General features: G+C 42.2%; 8 protein-coding genes across 8 annotated transcripts; 5 read left to right on the forward strand and 3 right to left on the reverse strand.

Moving 5' to 3' along the window:
* Nucleotides 1-341: 341 nt before the first annotated feature.
* SS1G_09283 (predicted protein) lies at nt 342-871 on the reverse strand (the record flags this gene model as incomplete). Its single annotated transcript, XM_001589512.1, has 2 exons — nt 342-583; nt 655-871. The coding sequence occupies 2 exons, from the start codon at nt 869-871 to the stop codon at nt 342-344; spliced, it is 459 nt and encodes a 152-aa protein (XP_001589562.1).
* A 2,056-nt stretch (nt 872-2,927) lies between these two features.
* SS1G_09284 (predicted protein) lies at nt 2,928-6,208 on the forward strand (the record flags this gene model as incomplete). The annotated part of the gene is made up of 7 exons (XM_001589513.1): nt 2,928-3,183; nt 3,411-3,848; nt 3,897-4,770; nt 4,832-5,028; nt 5,636-5,702; nt 5,837-5,871; nt 6,183-6,208. The coding sequence occupies 7 exons, from the start codon at nt 2,928-2,930 to the stop codon at nt 6,206-6,208; spliced, it is 1,893 nt and encodes a 630-aa protein (XP_001589563.1).
* Nucleotides 6,209-6,770: 562 nt separating this feature from the next.
* SS1G_09285 (predicted protein) lies at nt 6,771-9,190 on the forward strand (the record flags this gene model as incomplete). Its single annotated transcript, XM_001589514.1, has 2 exons — nt 6,771-8,638; nt 8,704-9,190. 2 exons carry the CDS (start codon nt 6,771-6,773, stop codon nt 9,188-9,190), a joined length of 2,355 nt encoding a protein of 784 aa, XP_001589564.1.
* A 2,592-nt stretch (nt 9,191-11,782) lies between these two features.
* SS1G_09286 (predicted protein) lies at nt 11,783-12,430 on the forward strand (the record flags this gene model as incomplete). Its single annotated transcript, XM_001589515.1, has 2 exons — nt 11,783-12,194; nt 12,321-12,430. 2 exons carry the CDS (start codon nt 11,783-11,785, stop codon nt 12,428-12,430), a joined length of 522 nt encoding a protein of 173 aa, XP_001589565.1.
* Nucleotides 12,431-14,958: 2,528 nt separating this feature from the next.
* SS1G_09287 (hypothetical protein) lies at nt 14,959-15,090 on the reverse strand (the record flags this gene model as incomplete). Its single annotated transcript, XM_001589516.1, has 1 exon — nt 14,959-15,090. One exon carries the CDS (start codon nt 15,088-15,090, stop codon nt 14,959-14,961), a length of 132 nt encoding a protein of 43 aa, XP_001589566.1.
* An 803-nt stretch (nt 15,091-15,893) lies between these two features.
* SS1G_09288 (predicted protein) lies at nt 15,894-16,487 on the forward strand (the record flags this gene model as incomplete). Its single annotated transcript, XM_001589517.1, has 2 exons — nt 15,894-16,024; nt 16,211-16,487. The coding sequence occupies 2 exons, from the start codon at nt 15,894-15,896 to the stop codon at nt 16,485-16,487; spliced, it is 408 nt and encodes a 135-aa protein (XP_001589567.1).
* An 815-nt stretch (nt 16,488-17,302) lies between these two features.
* On the forward strand, nt 17,303-17,548 carry SS1G_09289 (predicted protein; the record flags this gene model as incomplete). Its single annotated transcript, XM_001589518.1, has 1 exon — nt 17,303-17,548. One exon carries the CDS (start codon nt 17,303-17,305, stop codon nt 17,546-17,548), a length of 246 nt encoding a protein of 81 aa, XP_001589568.1.
* Nucleotides 17,549-18,552: 1,004 nt separating this feature from the next.
* On the reverse strand, nt 18,553-18,693 carry SS1G_09290 (predicted protein; the record flags this gene model as incomplete). The annotated part of the gene is made up of 1 exon (XM_001589519.1): nt 18,553-18,693. One exon carries the CDS (start codon nt 18,691-18,693, stop codon nt 18,553-18,555), a length of 141 nt encoding a protein of 46 aa, XP_001589569.1.
* Nucleotides 18,694-19,517: the final 824 nt, after the last annotated feature.

Here is a 19,517-nt window from a genome sequence, read left to right on the forward strand (position 1 = left end):
TATTGAAAATCAATAGGGCTATGTCTGTCAGTTCGCCCGAGGATTTATGTTGCACTATTCAATGCAATTTTACTCAGAGGGGTAGACGCTACCGTCACGTTATATTCGACGTGCTATTAACACTTGACACCTATCCTAAGTAAATGCACCTTAAATATCTTGTCTTAGTAAACAGAATATTTGAGAATCAGGGACTTGGGTAGCATAATGATCTGCTGCTATACTGTTTTAATGTCTCAAGCTAAGTATACACTAGCAATTAACGTCCTCTATCGTTGGGTATTGCCATGGAGCGCAAACCAAAAATGGATTAATATTACCGGCACTCCGTACTTTATTTCTTAGACTTCTATGATCATCCAACACCTCCCATATTTTCCACTCCCTCCATGTGCCCCCAAATCTATATCTAAGTTCTCCCTTAAAACCCATCCACCTGTTTCGTAGAACTTCCGAGCTTGCGGCATGCTGACCAAACATATTTTACTGCTTTGTTTGTCTGCTATGTCAATTCCCCATTGCAACAGCATCTTTCCTATTCCTAATTTCTGGTATTCTGGATCCACAAAACATAGATCGAGCACTAGATTATAAGCACTGTAGTTCAAAAACATCAGGGTAAGAGGAATGAGGAGGGATAAAAATCTAGCTTACTTATGTCTCTTTCCGCATCATAATCACGTTGCTTGCACTCAATCGAACCCTTCACCTTTCGCATGAATAGATCAAAACTCATTCCGGCAGGTGTTTCCCAACCATCATACATCTTCTGTTTGATCGGAGCCGTGGCACTTCCATCAAATTTCTCAATATCAACGCTTTTTTCCTCTATTTTGCCATCAACCCCGTTATCAGGTTTAAACGCTGTCATTTTTGAGCCAACTGGCAAAAGCCACCGAGCATACCCCACGATCTTCCCATCAATTTCTACTTACCACGTAACTTTTGTATCACTCTGCAACGGTTTGAATAACATCAGAGCAGCGGCATCATGAACACCGGGAGCAGTATTTCCCCATATAAGAGGAAATATGGTATCGCTTGCTTCGAAGGCCCGAGTAGTGATAGCAGCTAAGCGAGGCGTATCTTGAGGCTGTGCGAGTAGAATAACTGGATTAAAATTTGGGAAAACCATCTCGGAATCGAATTCAGGGCACTGTGAGTTCCGACGAACATAAAGGAATTAAAGCATGGGCGTGATCCGAAGATTGTTGTTGGAATATAAGCTGATGACTAACTCCACCCTTTCCAGCCACCAGGCAGCAGTCCATCCCACTTTATCATAAATCACATGTTTGCAATCATTCAAACTCCTATGAATTTTGAAGCAAAGTTACTTCGAAGAAGGATGCTCTTTTGACTTTTTCATAAATGTTCATTGTCAGCAACAATTTCTTTGCTGCTAAAAAAAGTCTATTACTTTTATTCAATATTGAGAAAAACATTTAATATTTATGTTTATGAAAGAAAATATAGATTTATAAAGACTCTATTTTAAATTCGAATTATATATGGGGAAGTAGATTCTAGAACTTTCAGCTGGAAAGTATTTTCGATGGAATTTTACTTTTCCTCCTTTCATTTGACTACCAATACTTCTACCAATAGTTACAAATAATTTCAAGTAATTTCTGGCCCTGAGCAGAGTGCTTGAGATTTTCCAAATGCAGGAAGCTAGAGCTACTAGAGCTCATATGCACTATGGAATCACACAACTTTCCCTCAGAGAGGAATATGTCCAGATATCACTATTAGACCCGTTTAATACATCAATCGAGTAGAATCAAGGAGAATCAGACAAAGAAATTATTTCTAAATATTCAACCGTCGTGTAGTTTTTGGATGCGGCACTAATTAATCGGTTGTTACGTATAGTTCAAAGCGCATGGTTGAACAAAAGTAGGAAGGTCAAGAATAAGGGAGAATACTATCCCAGTTTTGCTATCATTTCGATCCAAAGCACTAGGAACCCTGTGTTGATTCGTTCTTGGCCCTTGCCCTCGATCGCGAACTGACCCCCTACAACTCACTTGCCTTACATGTAATGTCAAAATTCGGCATACAACCCGATCTTCTAGCTCTCTCTAGCATCTAAACAGAGTTTTTTGAATATTTGATGCTCCAGAATCAATTAATTTGATCACATAGCGCGACTCTTTAGGCAGTAGATAGATACCTAGTAATAATTTTCTATAAAATCAAGGGCTAGAGCTAGCTGAATCGGGATTAAATGCATTGTGAATACTTCCAAGCCATTTAATATTGTACAATCAAAGGTGCATCCCATAACTTTGCCTTAATATAGTTCCTTGCCCTCGGGTGAAGGATTTGTGTAGGAACGAGGCAACAGGACAGTGAAGAATGGAACATTTTCAGTCATGCGTAGCATTCAGAAGCCGCTATTTAGCCTATTGGGTTATTCAAAAAGCTTGTAATTTCATAACTTCAGCTCCTAGACACCACCAACGCTACTGGAAATATCAAAGCATTGAAAGCGGCGATGGCTTCCAGCCTTTCTTCTGGGTCCAGGAAGTGCTATACACGTCAGATTAGCTGAACCATTGTCAAATTTTGTCAAATGCAACCATAAATTTGACCAAACATTTCAATTCTCATACTATCTTATCTGATGACAAGCGTTGATAGCTGCAATAATTCTCTAATCGTAGTTTTTCCTTCTCGTAAGCAAACAAAACGTGATTTGTGCAGATGCGCAAATCGTGCATAAAGTAATTTCTTAGATGTATCTTGACTTCCTCAAAATTTTGCTACGGTGCCTCTCTTATGCAAGGCTATCATGCAAATCAGGATGTAGATCAATATCTCCAGATGAAATATACCGTATTGCAAAGTAAGGTCGCTGACCCAGCAGCCGTAGAAAATTTATCTCTATGCGCATATATATAGTTTCATATTGACATGTAACAATGACAGTACTTCGAAACTACTTACAAAGATTCATCAATAAAACTATTCTGAAGGTCTCCACATACATTCGAACAACTTCTTCGTCGGAAATTCAGACAAGATCTGATAAAGACTCTCCAAAACCTACAAAGAAGGTTGATCATATTTCGCAGTACACCCTTAATTACAAACTTCCGGACATATGGACAGCAGCATGGCATCCGACCAGCAATGGGGAGCGAAACAAACTCTGCAGCCACCACCACAGTATCGTCGGTCTGATAATTATGTTGATCCACACATTACGGCATGTGGCAATGAAGAACCACGATGGCTAGACTTTCCAGCAACATCACTAACCCAGATTCCTCCATTGGACGGGCAACAGTGTTATTCTTTGGCTAATGGTAAAGAATTTGGCACATCTTATCCAGACGTGCCAGATCAACATAGTAAATTCCGTGATCTTTTTACTTTAAAATGTCTAGCTAATAACCATATAGAGCGAAGTGAACCCTATCCTGTCTTAGATGGCTGGAATGAAATGAACGAGCACTTTCCAGCACAACAGCCGGTTTTCGAACAAAACACATTCCCTGAGCTTCAATCAAGCGAGGAAAATACCAGAGACCGTCGGCGTAACATCTCTCCGAGTGCGCACCCGTCCTGGAACACCAACTCCAATTTCGAGGACATGGATTCAGAAACGTTGAAAGAGGTAGAACCAAAATTGATGGCCAGTTTGAGACCTGATGCTCCCGCCTTACTGGTGCAAGCCCCAACTTTCCAGGTTGCCCGTACTGCTCCAGTTGGTCCTGCCACTGAATTGCCCATCACGGTCAACAACTTTGGTACCAGCGAAAGTTTTGGTACTACAGGAGGTCAACACATAAGCAAAATCAATTACCGAGACCAGAGACAATCAAATCCAATTTATTTTGGTATAAATACAAACAATTCTGAAGATGCTAACATCAATTTTGGTGTAGCGAGAGATGGAACAGGAGCAAACGCAACGGCGGTGGCATTTCGGAGCCCTCTTTACGACCCAGGAATGGCATGTACAGTCAGGGATGGATCTGAAATCAGTAGACATATTGAGAATTCCCAGTATTGTCAGCATACTATGGGTCCACATCAAACTCCTGCACATGTCTACACAGAAATGGAATACGAGCCTCCGCATGAGCCTCGGAACGATCACTTAGAAGTTGGGCCTGCTGATTCCAGAAAGTGGATCCCCATGAGCCATGCGCAAGACAACCAATCTTCGACTGAAGGAAAGCGCGCACAAATCAATACATCAGAAGATCGTGCATTTCCTGCAACACTTGGCGATCTGAACGTCGGACGTGTATACAGGCCAACACCTGAAGTTTTTGGGGAACAGGAAGTCCAGATGTTCGATCAACAGGCAATGAATCGTGGCACCTTTGATAATATGAATCGAGAACATCTCCTTTTGCCCGAGTTTCAGTCGACGTTCCAGGGTTTCATGAATGATGATTTGGCCCTGCCGCCAAAAGGGTTTTATGACCCAGCTTTTAATTGCAGAAAGCACCAAAGAACGGAAAATCTCAAGCCACAAAGCGCAAAATCATGCGCTCAAAACGTCAAGGTCCGCGGCGCGATTCCAGCACCCAAAAGAGCTAAGAATGGTGAGCCATCTAAGAACGGGCTTTCAGCCTATCTCAACAGCCACGAATCAAAATATCCACGTGTTACGATTACCGAAGAAGAGATGAAAGTCATTGATCCTTGTTATGAGAGTCGTCCTCGCCGAACATTTCAAGGTTTAAGAAACTCCTGGAATACCTCCAAGACTTGTCGAATAGACTGGGATCAAGTGGAATTGCTAAATGCGTGAGCATTCTCTCAAGCTCCATCATTAAAACAAATTAGATGATCACTAACTACTCTCTAGACACCGCCGAAAAGCTAGGCATGATGAAGAAGAGCGTCAAAAGCTTTGTAGCCCCGGCGAATACGTGCCAAAATTCATTTCTGCAGACTACAAGCCTTCGGACAAACTTCGAAAATACCAGAATGCTTGGCTAGAGGCAAAGAAGGTGGGGGTCATCTCTGATGCCTGGATGAATTGGAAAAGTAGAACTATCAATCGTAGGTAGAAGCCTAGGGAGAGGCAGAATAAAAAGGATGGTAGATCTTTTTTAGAACTCGAATCATCCACGGACATAAATTTCCTAGGTTATGGCCAAATGCTGAGTTTGCAAAATGATGCACCCTCTCCGTGGTCATACAAACCAAAAATTTTCAGGTTCAAAGAGAGATTTATTTAGTTCTCAAGAAGAATTCGGGGAATCCGACACCGAGGAGCCACATACACGGCGAAGCAGGGAATCGGGTTTTCATTAGATGACCCAAAATTTGTGGTCCGCGCAATGAAGTGCAATGCAAAGAGGTAAAGACATTCGGAGAATCGCTCCAGTTATAATCCCTTAGATAGCATTGTATAACAGCTCTTTATTTCTTTAATACAAACTTACATAAATTACTCCTTGTTTCCAATTTTTTGATGGTTTGTAGACAAAGGACGGGAAAATGATGTGACAATACTCCAACATATTATAAACTTACAGGCGCATGTTTTTGAGGTTATTGCCACTCCATAGATGTCCTTGTTCTATTCAAGAGGCTTTGATCCAAGATCACCTAGAATTTGAGATCACTATCGAAGCTCACTGCCTACCAGGCACTTTTCTCTTAGTATGTAAAGTACCAGATCCGCTCGGATTTATCTGCGATAAGGTTGAGCCAAAAATGTGTCAAAAGCAGTTAGTCAAATAGAATAAAATGAAATTATACCAAAAATCTCGTATCAACTCAATAACATTCATAATCATGAACATATAGTTATTGCGGTCTTGAAATCAGATACCTTGGAGTCTAACATGCAGGGGGTCTGTAGGTCAATATTGAGCTTTCGATTCAAGGAGAGCAAAGGTAAGATAGAGAGATGGTGGTTTTCTCTCTATACATATGTATAAAGCGCAATATCCGCCTGGAGCGGGTATCAGATGCAAGTATATACATCTTGCGTAATGACTACTTAGCAATGTTCCCCATGATATCACTGTCAATATAGCACATTTCAAACGCGTTTCAACTTCTGGTAAAGATATTGACGAGGCAAAATTTTTTGGCTTTTCATGAAAGCTCCTATATCAATAAGCAGTACCAACAACGTGCAAAAAACAGATAAGCCACTAGAAAGTGAATGTTCTAGCATGTTTAATGTTCTTGCAAAATTGCAGACAAATTCGGTTACCGGAGACTTTAGTTCCGGAATAATGTGGGGCTAAATCTCGGTTGACCCCCTTTACTTAAACGTCAATCTGTTTGCTGCGTGTTGCCATGAAAAGTTACCTCGATGACGTAATATCACGTTAGTTGTAATAAGCTTCTGCTGTATAGACCATTGGTATACAGCCTATTACTATCAACTGATGTACTAAGCGCGCTCATCTCCGCGAATTACAAATAGCTTACCTGCGCGCGATGACTTTTATCCGGCCGTGTGAATCAAGCCTAGGACGTAGAAAACAATGGGAACAATGTATAAACACGCGTTCTAGCTACAGTATAGGGATGATGGCTATTTCACGCGTATACGTTGCAATACAGCCTGCTATGTTTCTTGATGAGTAATACAATAATACAAAAGGTCCCGCCGCCTCCATCCACAATCCTGCTTCTAGAGTTCGTCGCAGCAAACTTTGAGTTAATAGGGTTTCTGTACAGGAAATTCAAGTCCTAGGATAAGTTGACAACAATTATTCGGCAATACATTTCATAGTTCACATGACATCGACAAACTCCTACCAACATTAAAACAAGAGAAAATGTCCAGCCCACAAAGGTTTCCCAAAAATATGAAGGAGGCAGGTGGAAAGGTTCCGAGGGAGCTGAATAGAACATCAAAATTCGTAGCAACAGAACAGCAGCTGAACTATCCTACGTACGAATCCGATGATGTATTATTTGTCCAAGTGACTCCGACAGATAGACTTTGGGAGAAGATACATCAGTCCGACGGAATTGAACATCACCCCGGGAAAATCATCCATAATGAAATGGAAACCGGGACTCAACAAACGTCCGATGACAAGAAATATGAGTTGGGCCAGCACCACGCAGACACATCTACCACTGTGCCAGACAATGGCAATGACATGGCAAGAAATAAAAATAACAGCTTCGAGCAACTATTTACCATCAACACCCCGACACAGTGGAACATGAACCCAAAAGGTCCCCATAATCTTCTCCGAAACCTTCATGGTGAAGAACAAATGTACTCCGGTGATCAATTGGAGGTACATAATAGCAATGTTAGGTTTACAGACACTAGAGAAGATAAAGTGACATCGAACAAATATTCTTACGATGCCAACCATCGCACAGGTCAGAGCGAAGGAAGAATGCAAACTGTTGAGATATCCAGCCAACAAATTCGTCGCAGTTCTGACCTATCATTTCCCCTTGGTCCATTAGCCGAGGAAGACCTCGGCGAATTTTTGATGATGACCCAAGAGGAATATGAAAATATCAATAGGCTCATCGATGAATCATTCGACGAATTGAGCAAATCAGTACTTGAATTCACTAAGGCAGATCAAGCCTTGCTAGCTGCCATAGAGACAGAAAATTCGGAATCAAGCCTTACGAAATATTCACACCAAGCAAGTTTGAGCGGGGATTCCCTTCAGGCCACTTTAGTTCCAACTGCTCAAGATCCCCAAATTCAGAACATCGATTATTTGCAGGAAACTGATACCATATACTACCCATTACAACATGGTGCGGGGTGTCCAGGTCTTCCGGAGAATCAGCCAGTTCCTAGTCACCATTCACCAGAAAAGAGTGCAACAATGTCATATCCACTTGAAGCAATGGTGGGATCGACTACGATGAAAGATGGAACAGCGAATTATCATCCAACTTACTACCAGGAAGGCTCCTTGTCTCCAATGTGCGCTGATCAACCATCGCCCATGAATCATAACGGTCAAATCACTGGCCATTACCAGCCATCGGCACCATTATCAAGCCCTGCAACCCACCGGTCAATACCTGACTTGGACTTCCAGATCCTATCAGCTTCCCCGAACGTAGCTGAGGCGGCTCAAAATACATTTGAGCATGGCCCATTATACAACAAATCAGAAAACGGTGGATATAATGGAGCCGTACCCTTTCAGGCCAATGACATTTGGGCATACCCTACACCACCATACGATAGCTATACCCCTGCTGAATCGCCACGTCCCGACCCCGCGATGACACATTACGCTGAGAATAACTTCGGAGCTGGCGGAGAATTGCAACAGACGTACTATCATCCGACGAATGCAGAAAAGAGTGTTCTCCACGGTACCAAAAATGGGGTGCCGAGCAAAAATTGTGAGAGGGACCAAAATGGTAAAAGCGTTCCGAGGTCCAAGAAACGACCCGATTGGGCAACGCGGCCTGACGCAGCTAGACCTAGGGTGTCCATGACGGAGGAGGAATATCAATGGCTACGACCGGGAAAACCAGCACGGGACATCTTCGCAAATTCCAGGAGAAAGGCCGATGACAAGAGAATGAGAGAAGAGGCCATGGCAGATGCTATGGAGAGGGCAGGCAAACCTAGGCCAAAACCAAAAATGCCGATGCCGATCAAGGGAGGTGTGCACATCGAAGAGTGGGAGAAAGAGAGACTCAACGAGTAAGTTCCCGTTATTATGTCTTGCAGAGATACTTAGTCAACATTTACTAACTGTTGTGCTTTAGATACCGCAAGAGCCGAGGTATGTCGGGTCGGTCGCTATTCATGGCGAAACCTCAGACTCACGGAAAGCGAAAGGCACGTGAAGTAGCAGAGCCAGATCCACAGCAGGAACCAAAAAAACAGAGGCTCTCAGAGAATAGAGATCATGGTTTTAGCAAGATGAACGGCGTAAACGAAGACATGTCTGGCGGCGAATCGAGAAATGAAAGACGTGCCCCGCTCTCAACGCATGCATGGCCAGTGCAAAACAGGATGGATCCTCAGCTTCAACCTCCCCGACAACCACAAATGTTTGAACCAACTGTTAGCCCCTGGAACGGACTTGATCCTGCGCATTCATTGGTGGGAAATGGTGTTAGTGGAACCGTCTCATGGTTACCCGACTCCACAGACCCCTCAAGCCGAGGCCAAGAAATTCTGCAAGATTTCAACAACTTGATTGATCCGAGACTACTATCCCAGGCTCAATTCCCGCACCTAGAGGAATAGGTGCACCAAGGAGAAGTCATGGCGGCGACAACTACTCTGATTTGAGGGAATTTTCGGTTAGGAAGAGAACAGAATAAAAGAGCGCGAGCCCGCAAACAATATACAATGGATGCTGTGTTGAGGGGAGTGGACATTTGACTAGATTTTTGCCAGAAATTTGGAGGATGGATCTTTGCGCTTTTGAATTGTATGGGGAGTTTTCCTTAATGATACCAGGGAACAGCATGGCGTTTTTGTTCTTTTATGGCATGGTATGAAATACTTATGAGCAGGGACGGAATACCCAGGTAACATGGAGTTTGTAGCGTGGTATTACATTAATATTAATAATCTTTTGTCCTTAGTATATTAGCAAATCAAATGAACTCATTACTGATACTGACCCGATATCTCCAACATGTGAAGAATGATATTTAAAAAATAATATGAAGGACCCTACTTCAAGCCTTTGTGGTTTTGATAGCTACCATGAAGGAGCGGCTGATACTCCATCTACATCCATCTTCAACCCATCACCTAATTTACATCTTTAATATGGACACACCTTGAATTTACAAAATACTTCATTATCCCAGTTCACACTCCTTTGCCTACCATGAAACAATTTTTGAAGACATTCAAGCTGTTTCTAAACCCTCTTAGTTCATTAAAACTAAAACTACTTTCAAGAGAACGTACAAGCATTGCCAGCCACTTGGCAGCGCGTTTGCGATGTCAACAAGAAGGCAGGAGTGTCCCGAGTTTCCAGAGCACAGACTGCTTTGTTCATGGATCCTACCCTGACTGTTTTTTGGGGGGGGGGGCATATCATGCGCAAATATTACGACCGTGATCTCAGCGTGCCTATGGATTCTTTCAGGCTAACTGGCCGAAATAGATATTGTGGCAGAATGTTCGCTGGCTCCATAGACTTGTAGTCTAATGAGGTCGAAGAATAATGATTTGTATGAGTGCGAGTGGGAGGATGATCAGCTGTCTCATATATGGTGGTAATGAAATAGCATGCAGTTCGACGCATGGTGGTGAAAAAAATTAAAATGGATGACATTAAAACAACCAGGATTTCGTGAGCTCATCGGATCCCGTTCTTGGTATGAAGCATGGAGACCTCACTAGCCACTTGTATTTTTATAATATTTGAACGCCTAAAATGAATGCCAGCGCAAACCCACAAATCAAGCAATGCAACGACTCTTCATATAGTGTAAATAATTCTCAACAAAATTTTAAGATATGCCGATTAGGGTGGGCATAGACAGCCATTACAATTCCGACACCCGTTTCTACTAAAATGCTTGGTTGTAGAATCAAGGAAATGAACGGCCTGTATCAGCAATTACTTCTGTTTCCAGGTACCCTTCATAGCTCCTAGTATGGGACACTAGCGAAACAAAATGATTTAATGACTGGCACCACACCCCATAGCAATACACCTCTAGCTAGAGGGACCTTGAGTCAAATTTAGGGAGAAACAATCCCAAAGTAGTGAATTGCCATTTCTGCGTGTCGCGAGCAAAGCAAAGAGACTCCTCAGATATAAGTTAAAACTAATCTCATTGCTTGCTGAATTTAGCAATCACATGACGTGAAACATGGAAGGGGAATACACGCGTATTCTACTTCATGTTGAAATATTGAATCTTTTCACCAACGGCGAAAAGAAGACTGCAAAGGAGAGAGCCCACTGTCCCATATCACAACAGCCTTAATCCTTCTGGTATTGAACACAATAAGAAATCGTCGTTTTAGTCAATGATCATGAACTAGGGAAAAGGAATACATGAGCGTTGGTGGAGTTCCGCAGCATACCTAGCTTTCGAACCCAATAACAACTGACGTTAAGGAAAGTAGACACAACGGCATGAACCCCAGTTCCGGAGCCGCTGTTTCTCAAAGCAAAAAAGAAGAAAAACCAAACATCCTTATTACCCCGAGAGCTATAATTCCACATGGCGGCTTCGCGACCTGATATTTCAATATCACGTTCGACGACTTGTCTGGTGCCTTGATGCCACTCATTTGCCGGTGTCGATTTTTTTTTGATTTTTTTTTTGCACACGATATGCCATAACATAATTATAAAGCACACGAATTCATATCAGCACTGTAGCAGGAGGAGCAGGATATTCATCAGCAAAACCCGGAGATCGCCAACGAAATAAAGAATACTCCCTAGGTGTCCGAATTCATTTTGAAACCTAATTGTCATGGATCCAACGATAGCATGCATATCTTCCTGGAGAGACACATTCCTTATTTCCGTCCCGCCTCCACCCTGTTTGTCCCCAAACGACAATTAATCCCTGCTGTGATTTTCAAGCCTCAAAAGTGTCCGTGTCATTGTTATCCCTTCGCACAGCCTTGCGATGGTATTTGCGTGCCTTGAAAGACTCCTTTCTTCCACCAATTTATACGTTTTTATCTTTCGTTCCTCTCTAGATTTTTTTAGTTGAATCAAAGGCTTCCGTTGTTCCTTTGTGCCGGCTACCATTAATGGGTGCGTTTGCGTAGCGATGGTGATGGAAGCTGCATATCCTTCAAAAACGCACTAGAGTGACCTTCAATTAGGTAAGTACTCAGTACCAGCACATGATGCAAGCCCAATTTCATCTGATGCTCGTGAAGCTAAGGAGTATATGGGACCTTCGGCTTCTTGCACATCTCGGAGATGTTGACAAAAGATCTGACTTCGCATTGAGGTTGAGAAGAGAAGTTGTAGTTGTAGTTGTAGTTGCTGATAAGATAAGCCCTCGCTTGGGCTTAGTCATCCCACACTCCCCTCAAACAGCGAGCAAACGACTTTCTCCTCTAATGTTAGTGTTATATCCGGAAGTTTCGTTTCAAGCTAACACAAGTTTTGCTAGAAGTTCTGGAGCCCTTTGGGAACGAGGGTTAGTTGGAGGCTCCAGTGACCGCGCAGAGTGCAGACGTATTTGCCATTTTCGTGATCTTGCTTTTGTCCATTGTTCACTGCCTTTGACTTCGACTCTTTTCCAGGAGTGTTGTAGGTTAGTTATAGTCAAAAACTATGTTTTATGCGGTCTTGTTTAATTTTAATATGCTCCTGCTAATATCGAATTTCGTTGTGCTAAATCTATTATTTGGCAACCTTTTGTTTCTTTATATTTAGTCAGTAAGATCTCTTCAACATCTCTTGACCGACCTACCATAAAAGCCTTAATATGGAAACTCGATGTCCAGGTCATTTCAACGGGGCGAAATATTCACGCCAGACCGTGATTGCCCTTTGAGAGTGCCTTAAACGGTTGCTTGGCCAAATTAGGCTATCAGTGTAAACAGCCGGTCTCAAAACACACCATTAGAGAGCCAACTGTGATGCTTTATATCTACAATGGTTAAAATTGAGAGATCTCGAAGCTGATTCTAGATTGTATAGGAAATGCTCCTTGAGATTTCGATAATAGTGAGCATAATTCTTTCAAAGTACGGGTTAGCAAGCTCCATGAAAGATGTTCCTAGCCCCGTTTATGTTATCCTCACCTTCTAATTATTGAATGGCAAGAGTCTGCTGCGAGGAAGTAAAGGCGGGGAAGGAGTGAATTTTGGCATAATATCAAGCGAAATAATGCGACGACGATACTTACTGATCCCACAGAAATTAGGGAGGTTGGCAAAGCGATTGAATGTTTCTTGATTCAAAATTCCCGGAAACTTTCTGTAGTAGAATGCCGTTGCTATTTATTTCAATTGAATAAACTCAATATACGGCTTACCTCACTAAACGAAATGAAAAGTAACGTGAACTTTGAGGGAATTGGTTGATTAATGCAAGATTTTCGTTATAGGGCTGGCATCTAGTCTGACATCGTATCAAAAGTCTGCGAGCGAGCCACACGGCTTATACAAAAGTATTGGAGACCAGCATTGCTGGGACAACCATCACATCTTAAATTTATAAATATTATGATACAGCCATGTTTCTCGATTCAAACAAAGGATACTGTTATGGGCCAAATACATGCGGACATTGAGCCGAATGGGGATGCAACGGACCATAGAAACCTCATAGAAAGCTAAAGAATAGGAATCAAAGAGCTGTATTATGGAAAGTTTTAGCTGTTTCTCAAGTCATTTGGAAATAAGTTCTATTATTTGGGTTGTTAAAAGGCTGTCAAAAGTCGTCTTTGCACCTTGATGAGAAGTGGTTTCGGAGATTTAGACAATCTAATTTCACGACCCGAAGCTAAAAATTAATACTTCATACTTAAACGGGTACATATGTATTTCCTCACCACGATCGGATCATATTGGCAAAACAGCTAAAGTTAGCACAAACTAGTAGGTGGCGAAAAAAAGTAAGGTACACCTCTTGTAATTCTAATCGGATTAGGCGCGACAGACATTCAGCACAGATAAAAGCCAAAGCTAGAAGTACTACCAAATCTACCCGCTCAGCATCCACCCCGTTCAATTCTAATTCGGTGTTCCCCGGAGATATCTTGGATGTCTTTCAATGGTCGCATTCTCAGTCGTACTGCAATGCTCATGGGAGTCGCTGGGCGGAAGTCTCTTTGCTTGTCTCTACAATGGCGGGCCTGTCGCTCTTGTTTGGAAATTGATACTATCTATTATTGGGGATATTTCCAGAGCTGCTCTTTTGCAGAGTTAGGTTCAATGTGCTTGGAACTTCAATGTGCTCATTTCCGACTATCCTGGCTGAATTTAGCATCTCGGTCGCTGGAGGATAGTATAATTGGACTTTTCATTTGATCCTGTGGCTCCACAAATGCTGTCTTCGTTGCAAGGAGAATACTGTGTCATCTTCTTATTGATTTCAAGGAACAATGCTAATTGCATTCAGGCTAGTTAACGGCAGAGTCATATTTCCAGCTTCAAATTTCACGTAAAGTCTCTTACAAAATTTATAGATATTTGCATGCATTAATGCTTGCACAACAGCTCCATTCCTGGCTGGGACCGAAAGTCAAAGGCTTGTTATCTTGAGCAACAAAGAATATGTACCAGAAACGTTGGCACGGGACGTTTCTCCTCTGGGCTATCACGGTTATTCCTTTCACTAACATATATGCCCGACGATTATTGGGCCTCTTAAAGTGACCGGTGGTGCTTTAAATTTGGTTTTTCATGCCATATTTTTAACGACAATAATATACGTCGGAGAAGCAATACATCTGAATTTGTTTGGACTGAGTTCGTTACAGGGTTTAGTGGATGGGATAATAAAGTTATTTCGTGGTCAATTGGTCAACCTAGTATGTGTTTCCTGTGAGAGATATGTACTAAAATAATGCCTGGATATTATTCTCGATGAAGGGATATGACGGTGTTCTTCATATGTCCGAGGGGGCCAGACGAGCATCTGGAAATGTTCTACTTGCTATGGTTCTCGAAACCTTCATCAATGGCATTGCTGTACTTTGTAGCATACGGTCTCTCGAGAACGCAGCAGAATCACCTAGTGGCTATTCTATCATTGAGATATATTATCAAGCTACGAAATCAAAAGCAGGGACAAATGCTCTGATGAGAACCGGTATCATTGTCGGATTTTATGCACTCTTCAGTATTCGGCAAGCATGACAAGGTTGATCTGGGCTTTTGCTAGGGATGACGGGTCACCATACTCCCGCTTTTTGCGAAGATAGATTTCTTCCTGTAAATACTTTAGTTCTCCATGCCCGAGAATATAGTTTGTCTATGTCGTCGCCTAACAATGAATATTCACTCAGACCTTGCCAAACCACAAAATGCCGCACCAGACTCTGTGCCTCGCCACAACAATCGTTCTACTTTTGTCTCTGATCAATAACCTTACTCATCATCCGTCGCTTCTCCTCCAAATCCACTTCGCATTCCTTCAAAACTGTACCACCATTTAATCTTGGGAAATATGGGTTGCGGATCAATCTATGGGCCATAATTTATGGAAGTTATATAATGGAGGCTGCCCTTCATTACTATATTCCACCTCTCCATCCTTCCAGTTCTTAACTGTGGGGAAGCGGAGAATATAGGAGTCATCAGAGAGAGGAGGATATGGGATTTCAGCAGACAAATCAAAGGCTTTGCTGTCGGCTCAAAGCTCCCAATCACCGACATGGTGTTACTTTTTGAAAACGGGGATTCCGGACCCCACGACACAAAGATGTTCAAGTAAAAAGGTGTTGAGATAAATTCATTTTGCGCCACTTGCGAATAAATGGCTTGTTGGCTCTTCGATATGTTATAAACAATCAATTAATTATGTAAAAGATGACAGGAAACGACGAGATTTTCTATAATTCGGGAACTCTCGATCTTTATTAAAATAGAAAAAATCATCAACACTTTTATTTATACATATATCTGACTCCGAATACTTGGTAAGTACATTCACAAGAATCTGGAATCTCCAGTCATCCTACGCACAATACTTAGATTTACCAGTCACTGTCAAAGCACATTCGGGTCATCGAGAAGACAATGGCTTCTCGCTTAGAGCTGATTGCTCTGCTCAAAAGAGTAGAGTTCTGCATCACTCTTTCTTTTCCCAGACACTTTCTCTTCAGATCCACAACCATCAAGAACTACAACTTTCACATTCACGCAGCAAATTCTCTGTATTCAAAACACAATTTGAGTAATCACTCTGACCTGTTATGACATTAATGACTACGATTTCCGTTCATAATCATTACACTAAGCATTCCATTCATAAGTCACCCGCTCCTCCAACCTCAAAATGCGTCTCCAACGTTTCACACCCATGATCGCTTTGATCTGCGCCCTTCCTCTCTCATTTTCCTCCGTCATCGGTCGATCCAAAACTTCACCAGAAAACTCTGAGATCAGTGCGCTTGAGCCACGAAGCACGTATGTTGGAAATTTTAGGGCATACCTGGGTAAATCCTCTTACTGTAATCACAAGACATAGATAAGGGGCAATTTTGTGGTCGGGCATCTACTCGATATCAGTCTCAAGACCAGGGATAAGAACAAAACTCCTATCGAGATAGGAAAATTTGTCTCCCCATGCGATGGAAGTGGACTTACACTCAGCCACGCGAACGACAAGTCAAAATACCATGCCCTCGATGAGAAATTCGACCTTAGCACCAAAGGTCCGAAATCGAGCTACGCGAAGGTCGAAAATCTAACTCTAAGCATCGAAGCTTACGGCAACCTGCTTGGAACAGCACATGCCCCTACCATCAAGCTTGGAGATGAAGAGTTGGCTGTCACAAATATAACAGACATGCCAGACGATTTGGCGGTGCCAAAAATAGGTGGTAGTAAGATCATGTGGGCGGCTACTTATCCTTGTAATAACTTCTAGATGTCTTTTAGGGTTAACAGACTGGGGGGCAAATGCGGTGTGTTGCTTAAATGTTATTGATGAAACTGTAATTGTATATTTGTGCTGGTCTAAGGTATTCATGAAATTTCATTCAGAAGATATGATCGCAGAGAGTAGAATTAGTCGGGGGACAGTTTAAGGATAATAAGAACTTCGTTGCTTTACATAATTTGAGTTTCCTTTGCATATGAATTTAGTTTAATTCAATATTATAATCGCTATGACCCGTCAATCGAAAGAAAAGAGCTTGGCATACTTGCAAGTTCAAAAATTACTTCACACTAATTCAACTATCATTAACAAAAGGTGGCTCAATATCTTCTAATACATTTAAAATAGTCACCATTCAGATATCTATAAGAGTCCTAAACCAACACAGGGAATAACTTCGTAGAACCAAAGCGCCATATTGTATAAAAGGATAAAACTACAAAGATCGAGTTTCCCAATCCATCAATCCACATCACTTAACCCCGCATCTTCACCCCTCATAAACCACCCCATCAACCACCACAAACCCCTTCCCCGCATCACAGTCCACACACTCAAACCCACTCCATCTGACCACCCTCCCCTCAAAATCCTTCGGAAAATAAGGTAACCCCTTTTCATCCACCGGCAACTGAAAATCCACAAGTTGACCCGAATACCAAATCTCATTATACCAAGTTTGATTCTGCACCTGAATACTCAGATTACCAAGAAGAAGCGTAGCTTCGGTATTTATAGAGATATTTTTGTCGAGAGGGAGAGATGGGAGTGTTAAAAGTGGGAGACTGCAGGAGGGGCCGAAGATGTTGAGGGATAGGGTGTTGGGGTTGGTGGGTGTGCAAGCGGAGGCTGTAAATTGGATGGTGCAGAGGGAGGCGTATTTTGGGGATGTGGCGGCGGGGGGACAGGGTGGGTATGTGGGTGGGATGGTACGTGGGAGATGGGATGGTGATGGATGTGGTGATTTTGAGGGGTGTGGTAATGTGTGGAGATTGAGTGAGTGCGGTGGTGGAATGTACGCGCTCGCAAGGAGATCATTGCGAAAGTAGGCCAGGGAGATGCAGTACCCCATGAAAGCAAAAGCTTTTTGGAAAATTTTAGAGTTCGGTTGAGTTAAATGGTTATGGTATTTTACAAATTTGTTGCTGAAAGTTTAGGATTTGATATCGTGGTAAATGTCGCCGTTTTGTAAAAGTTCCTGTAGAGGAAAGGCAGTACGACTTTTTGAAATACTGTACCTACGTAAGGCAACTTTGGAAGAGGTTGATTCCTTGACTCGGTGGAATGAGAATACTGATTCATACTAAACTTGGACAATAACTCCTTTGCTGTGACTCGTGAGAGAATAATCGACTCATATGTTGATATTCACTTTCTGAATCTCAGCTTGTACACATATCCCGATGCTGAAGGTTGTAAGACTCTCTTCCATCATGACTCCGAGACATTGAATGATTTTCTAGTATTACACTTCAGGAGTAACCGGAATTGTTATTTATTTTTATATACAGACACAAAAAAATAGCACATCTACATCAACCAATGAAGTAAAGTTATAAGTTTAGTTAGGCAAGCAAATGGAATGGCAACGAGTTTGATTCCTAAGTTATGTGTTCCATAGCTACGTAATATAATCCCAGATCATATAAGGTTAACCGACTCCGCATCACGATGACCAGCATCACAACCAAACTTCCCCACCATAAACCTACGGATTCGACTTTCCTCTCCGCAAATGACAATCAAAAGGCGCAGTCCAAATCATCCTGTCTCCCTTATCCGCCGATCTCCAAAACATTTCTTTTCCATCCGCTTTTATCCTAGCAGGTTTGTCATCCGCAATATACTCCACTGTGAATTTTGTAGTCGGTGATGTCTGCATGGGATCTGTTTCGATATCGTCAGGAGTGGCGTTTATTGGTAGATGCTTCTTGCCTCCTATTCCGTTCTCGCAGTTGTTTTCGAGGATTTGGATGCTGAGAGGGAGGGGGTCTTTGTGATTGATGATGTATGCGATGGTGCATGTTCCTGCTTGCTCGGTGTGGCAATACGTTTAGCCTACTTGTCTAGGAGTGAGAGATGTGAGGGGTAATGCTGCGGAGGTTGAGGAAGACTCTGGAATATAGACACCTAGAGTGAGGTGGAACATTCCAGTTAAGATAGCCGTGAAAGTGATGTGATGTTTCTTGCACATATTGAGATATGTTAGCCTGTGTGATTGTTTTGTGATTCAAAGTGCCGGTCTTTGAAAGTTTGGGTATCGTGTAGAGAATAAGGGTTTTTGTTGGTGTCCGACTATTCGAGTTTGAGTGTGTGACTTAATGGATACGGAAAAGCAAGTCTGTAAAACACCTTTACTTGTTCACTGATGAGTAGCACATGGAAATCAATGGTGACATAGAGTCATGGCAATGACTCGGGGCTTTATAAGAATGATGGTTGCATGTTTGAGGTCAGAAGAGTGAATCTGCTAGCTTTAGTCATACCACTACACAACACATATTGAATATTCAAAATCGTGACTTAGTTGGGACCGTTCTGGGAGCGAGCCATGGCGCCTTCGGCAATCAATATCTCGGTACAAGTTACCAAAAATAGGATTAATGGTAACCTGCTTGCTTTTGTTTGGTATATACACAAATATCATACGATGGCGAGAGCAGCCAAAAGTATTCGATAGTCGGACCATCTGGCAGACTGCTTTCGATACCTGCATGGTGCATTTTGGTAAGCAATTCGTTCTTTCATATCGCCATCTCCTGATACAGACAAAGTAACTTCTTCCACTTTAGGGTAACAGATACGAAGGCCTAAACGAGCCTAAATCTCAGTAACGTAAGGGTAATTTCATATGACTTGGGTTCCATAGTTTCTCATCCAGGCGCATAGTAACCCTGATATTGTCTGGTCGCGTGCCACTGCACGAATACTTAGCATAGATATTAAAACAATATATAAGCAGTGAGCACTTCACACTCCGCGGAAATCGGAAAGAAAGCTTAAAAATAACATGGATAG

The sequence above is a fragment of the Sclerotinia sclerotiorum genome, genomic scaffold, assembly GCF_000146945.2.
Source record: "Sclerotinia sclerotiorum 1980 UF-70 scaffold_13 genomic scaffold, whole genome shotgun sequence".
Classification (NCBI taxonomy): domain Eukaryota; kingdom Fungi; phylum Ascomycota; class Leotiomycetes; order Helotiales; family Sclerotiniaceae; genus Sclerotinia; species Sclerotinia sclerotiorum.